Genomic DNA, 6,000 nt, shown 5'->3' on the forward strand with positions numbered 1-6,000 from the left:
TGAGGTATAACACAGTGCAAATCTACAGTAGATCAATAATCCATCTCTGGACTTCTAAAGTTCCTTTCCAATGGGTTCTACTCTTGAACCCACCCTATTTCACCTGCCCACCCTCTACCCCAGAACTACATCTGAGCACTAGCTATGCCATGTAATAAGTTGTGCTATGCTTAAAAAAAAAAACTGACTGAAAGAAACCATTATCATGAAGTTGATAGTCTCAGGAGCAGGCATGAACCTTCTTTTCTAATATAATAATAAACATTAACGGAAATCCAAGAAACATGAAGTTTCACACAGGGTGTTCATCTAACTGGGTAATAAAAGTCCAAATCCATTTTCTTAACCACTAATCTATACAGCCAATAAACAATACCAATTCATATGGCTGAGTTCTACTCACATTAATACCTAATCAAGCTCTCCAATGTACATGTACTAAAGAAGAGATTGTGACTAAAGGTAAATACGAATCTTCAGTTAATATAGAGATCTAAAAATATAACACTGAGATACAGAAGGACACTACAATGATAAAAAATCACAAGGTGTGACTGTCATATTACCTTGCCTCTATGAAATAAACTTAATTTCTGGGACTTCCCTGGTGGTCCAGCAGTTAAGACTCCACGCTTCCACTGCAGGGGGTGCAGGTTCCATCCCTGGTCTGGGAACTAAGACCCCACATGCCACGCGGTGTGGCCAAAAAGTAAGAAAAAAAAACAGAAAGAAAGAAACTTAATTTCTAAGGCTAGCTTAAGTAAAATAGATACGCTGATTTTAAGTTTTAGAAAACTTAGAAGCGTTCTCTTCCTTGGCTTCTCTCCAATTTCCCCTATGACCTCTCTAACTGCTCTCTGATGAGGTCACCTTCTGCTCATAAAACATCAGTTTTCCTCAAGAACTCATCCCTAGCCTTTTCTCCTTTTCATTCTAGAAATATTTCAAGGCTAGTTCTTCCATTCTCATGGCTCTCAACACCTCATATTTCCTTTCTTAGACTCAGATCCCATATTTCCTACAACTACTTAGACTTGTTTACCTGGAATTATCACTAACACCTCAACTTTAACATATCCAAAATGGAACCTCTCCCTAAAATGCCTCTGGCCTTACTTTTCATTCATTTAGTTTCCTTTGATAGATGGAATTTGATGCCATTAAATTACCCAAACTAGGAAACCCAAATTGACCTTAACTCCTCTCTTTCCTTGTCTCCCCCAGATCCTGTCAATTTTACCAAAGCAGGGTCTCTGAATTCCCTCCTTTGCTGCCCTGCTCTCCATCTTTACCACAGCAGTAATTCAGGGCCTAAATCACTCTCCCTAAACTACTACAACTTCCTCTTAAATAATCACCAAGCTTCCAATATTCCCCCATCCAGGCATTCCTGACCTGTTTTTCAGGTAGCCACAGGGATCATCATGCTAAAATGGACCTGATCACTTCTCTTCTTAAGAAATCTTCAGCAGTATCCCCCTGAGCCTACACATCTTTGCATACTATACAGGACTCTTCTAACCAGAATCCAGCCCACCTGCCAAGCTTCATCTCTAGCTGCTCCCCCTGAGGGACTATACATACACCAATAAGGGCCAGGTGCAGCTCACTTCCACACTTTTGCTAAAAAGCCCTCCCCTCTCCAAGCAGAGCTGCTTTCTCCTCTGTAGTCCTACAACACTTCAGATGGGCCTAGATTATGGTGGTGTTAATGTTCATTGTCACGGTAAAGAGCTAGTAGAACACAGTGGTTGGTTAAGTTTGTGCTTCTGGAGGGAAAATGCCTGGGCTCAAATACCACTTGAGTAGCCATGCCTGTTTAGTCATTTATAAAATAGAGATGACAATACCTTTATAGATAGCACAGGGAACTCTACTCAATACTCTGTAATAACCTATATAGGGAAAGAATCTTAAAAAGAATGGATATATGTACATGTATAACTGAATCACTTTACTGAATCACTAAAGTGATTCAGTTTCACCTGAAACTAACACAACAATGTAAATCAATTATACTCCAATATAAAATTTTTAAAAAGAAACATTAAAAAATAAAATTTTTTTAAAAATTTTAAAATAACTTTATAATAGAGTTTTTATGAAGATAAAATTATGAGAGAAAGAAACGGCTAGCAGACTGCCTGGAACACAGAAAGGGCTCAATAAACATTAGCTCTTGTAATTCCACCTCCCAGGACTGTAAGCTATTCAAGGCCTGGCAGCCAATTTCATTCACTTTCCCCCTCCATACACTTAATACAAGACTTCAACTGAATTAGCAATCTCGAGGCATTTTCTACCCACACCATGACCACTCTGATTTCTAATAAAATGTTTCCCCATAACTATCTGGAGACTGAATAACTGTTACATTAAATGAAGATACACTTAGACCTAAAAGAAAACAAGCAGTAATATCAAAATTGACATATATATTTAAATTATTTAAGATACCAAATTTTATTGATACTTTCAATTGTTTAATAATCTGACTAATGGAAATACATATATCGCAAAATGGAATTCATAAGTTGTACTTCCTAAGGAATTTAAAGTTAGGTGATATGAATGAACGCCATTTTAGGACCCCTAAAGTTTTCACATTTCCAGTTACCAAAATGTCTTAGAGCCAAGGCTGGCATTAAAGCTTAGATGGGGACTTCCCTGGTGGTCCAGTGGCTAAGACTCTGCATTTCCAATGCAGGGGGCCCAGGTTCAATCCCTGGTCAAGGAACTAGATCCCGCATGCTGCAACCAAGACCCCATGCAGCCAAATAAATAAATTAATTAAGGAAAAAAAAAATGAAAGAAAGAAATGAAGCACAAAAACAAAGAACATGCTCTTCCTTTCCCCTCATTCCTTTCCTTTATCTACTTCCTTATTTTGTTTAACATTAAGTGTAATGTGCTTCCCTCACATTACACTGCAGTAAACAGTAGGCTTGAAAAGATGAAAAAAAGGAGATAAAACAAATGTCAACAGTAAATACCGCCCCCAAAACATCAAGAAAACGATAGAAAACAAACTTAAATCAGACTCTAAATACTGAATAACGTTTCAACTTAAATTTTTCTTTTACTTTAAGAGGGGGAAGGAGCAACTTTAGTTACAATTAAATTGACCTCTAACTGCATTTTCATCAAATGTCCACATTCAAAACAAATTCTGGGGCTTCCCTGGTGGCGCAGTGGTTGAGAGTCCGCCTGCCGATGCAGGGGACACGGGTTCGTGCCCCAGTCTGGAAAATCCCACATGCTGCAGAGCGGCTGGGCCCGTGAGCCATGGCCGCTGAGCCTGCGCGTCCGGAGCCTGTGCTCCGCAACGGGAAAGGCCACAACAGTGAGAGGCCCGCGTACCGCAAAAAAAAAAAAAAAAAAAAAAAAAAAATTCTGCCACTTAACTAGCCAAATAACCTGCAACCTTGGGTTCCTCATCCCCAAAATGAGGATAACGGGAATTAAACAAGATAAGCACTTAGCATATTGCATGACCCAGAACAAACATTAAGGCTCATGTTGTTATGCTCATGTTCCTTAAATCCTAATTTTCATAAATTATGGTACATGCATTGAACGGAATTCTATTTTAACCATTTAAAACATGAGGTACAGGGACTTCCCTGGCAGTCCAGTGGTTAAGACTCTGAGCTTCCAATGCAGGGAGGGCCCATTCAATCCCTGGTTGGGGAACTAAGATCCCACATGCCTTGTGGCAGCCAAAAAAAAGAGGCAGTTCTACACGTATTTATATGGAATGATCTCCAAGATATACTACATGAAAAAAAAAGAAAGGACCAGAACAGTGTGTATAGTATATTACCACTTCTATTTTTCTTTAATTCAGGTATTTATAAATATATATGGTGGATATATACAGAATGTCTCTGGAAGAATACATAAGAAACAAGTATGAGAAGTTGCCTCTGGGAAGGAAAACTAAATGGCTATGGAACAGGAGTGGAAGAAAGTCAACATTTTACCGAATTCCTTCTTGTACCTTTTGAATTTTGTGTTATTTGCTTGTATAGCCTATTCCAAAATTTTTTTAAAATAGTTTATATTAAGATCGAAACCTCATGCTACCAAAATATTCCATTATACAGTAAGTGGTTATGCTAAACTTTACAGTAAAACCTGAGGTGACTTAATCACAGTTTTAGTATTAATTTCAACTCTATTTATGATAATAATCAAAGACTGATAGAGTTTTAGCTAAACTGCCCATGAGAATCAGTTTATTAAGATGTATAAGGGTGGGGTTCCTGGAGATTTTTTTTAAAAAGGAAAGCTTAAGTATGCGGATGAGGGAGCAATAAGAATAACGTCATTCATTCACTCAAAAAATATATCTGCCCATCAGGTGCCAAACACTGTGCTAAGTGCTGAGGAAACAATGACACCCAGTCCTTGCCTTTGAGTAGCCCGCAATTTAGTGAGAGTATATGAATATAGTAAAACTAGCACTCCTGTGGCCTTGGTTACTCAAAATACAGGTTCATTCACTCATGAATAACAATTTGAAAGAATGAATGAATGATGCAAGCCCGGTGACAAAATACGCCTCGCTGAAGCCTCTAGAACTTGAAAAGAACACAAAGAATCGACCCCTCAATCTGAGAATGTCAGTACACTTGCATTCCCGCAATCCAGAGAGCACGCAGGGCCTGCAGGTGTCAGAGATACAGTCCCGGGTCACCAGCCTGGAGAGCTTGGGATGGGGCAGGTTGGAAGAGTTCCCAGGTCTCAACCCCACACTTGAATCCCTTTCAAGCGAGGTACTCCCCACACCTGGGTTTACAGGTCTCTAACAGCCGGAAAGGAACAAACCCTGGGTCGACATCTAACCCTCAAAATGAAAGTTACTCTGGGCCACCTCCCTCAGTGCTCCTTCATGAGCAGGCAGTAACAACGGTGCAAGAGAGGGTGGAACTCCTCTCGAAGAAATCTCTCGAAAACCGTGAACCAAGGAGGCAGTTTGGGGAGCTCGAGGAGGGAGGGTGACTGCCCTGAGACTTCCCCGGTCATAAGCAGTCGTCTCGGCTTACTCCAGATACAGTCACTAACCTTTACAAAAGGGGTTTCCAGGGGCGGTGACCGAAGTGGGGAGAGCAGCGGCCCAAGCCCTGCACCGGACACATCTTCCTCTCAGCCGGCTCGGCGCTAAGCGCAGGGTAACCAAGGGCGACCAAGAGGCCGCCATCTTGAGCTCCGTACAGGGGAAGGAAGAGGAAAACTTTATTGAAAGCCAGAAGAGAGACGGTAGCACAGACAAATCCAGCCGTGCTCACGGAAGGCTCCGCCCGACAGAACGAAAGGGAGCAGCAGAAGAACGCGACCTCTAGTAGCTCGAGGGCAAGCTGGACTCCGATGCCCTTCGATCCCTCCGGGCAAAGCAAACCGGGACTACGACTCCCAGCACGCAGCGCGGCGGCGCGGGGGCCGGGCGAAGGGACGGGGCGGAGGGCAGCTTTAGGCTGGGGGGAGGGGCAGTTGTCCGCCCAGCGCTTGCTGCAGCTGATCTAAAAACATTTTCAAGGAGTTAGAACGTGTTTGCGGCGTGTATTCAAGTAACCACTCCTGAGCCTTTTCGGTTAGCGTCCCTGACCGAGATTCCAAAACCTAAATAAAGTGTAGGTGATCCAGTGGGCCTTCATATTTTAACGAAATATTGTTACCTCCGTAAACGGTATCCCCAATTTATTTGCCTCCAGCGTCCAACGCATCTTTGGCAGAGTACATGAAATGTGCTCCTACCACTTTTACTTTTTGTATTTCAAGAGCATAAATCATTTTCAATGTGGCATATACTCAAATGTTTTGAAAGAACATGGAAAATTTGTGTAACATGGGAAAGCCAATGGCCCAAGATGGACAAGTAGATAGAGTGGCTGTGCGACAGTGTATCTAAGGAGGAATTTCTAAGTGATCTGCCCTAATTTGATTAAACAAAAAATGTTTTGAGTCACTATGATAACTGTATTGGGAATACAAACTGCT

General features: G+C 41.5%; 1 protein-coding gene and 1 non-coding gene across 4 annotated transcripts in view; one reads left to right on the forward strand and one right to left on the reverse strand.

Moving 5' to 3' along the window:
• Positions 1–5,354, reverse strand: part of AFG1L (AFG1 like ATPase) — a 195,362-nt gene extending 190,008 nt beyond the window's left edge. For all 3 annotated transcript variants that reach the window (XM_060167561.1, XM_060167563.1, XM_060167562.1), the window contains exon 1: positions 5,068–5,354. In XM_060167561.1, the coding sequence (XP_060023544.1) occupies positions 5,068–5,203 (136 nt within the window). In that variant the 5' untranslated portion in view covers positions 5,204–5,354. The remainder of the gene's footprint in view (positions 1–5,067) is intronic.
• TRNAG-UCC (transfer RNA glycine (anticodon UCC)) lies at positions 2,665–2,737 on the forward strand. Its single transcript has one exon. It is a non-coding gene; the product is annotated as a tRNA-Gly (tRNA).
• Positions 5,355–6,000: the final 646 nt, after the last annotated feature.

The sequence above is a fragment of the Lagenorhynchus albirostris genome, chromosome 12 (genome assembly GCF_949774975.1).
Source record: "Lagenorhynchus albirostris chromosome 12, mLagAlb1.1, whole genome shotgun sequence".
Classification (NCBI taxonomy): Eukaryota; Metazoa; Chordata; class Mammalia; order Artiodactyla; family Delphinidae; genus Lagenorhynchus; species Lagenorhynchus albirostris.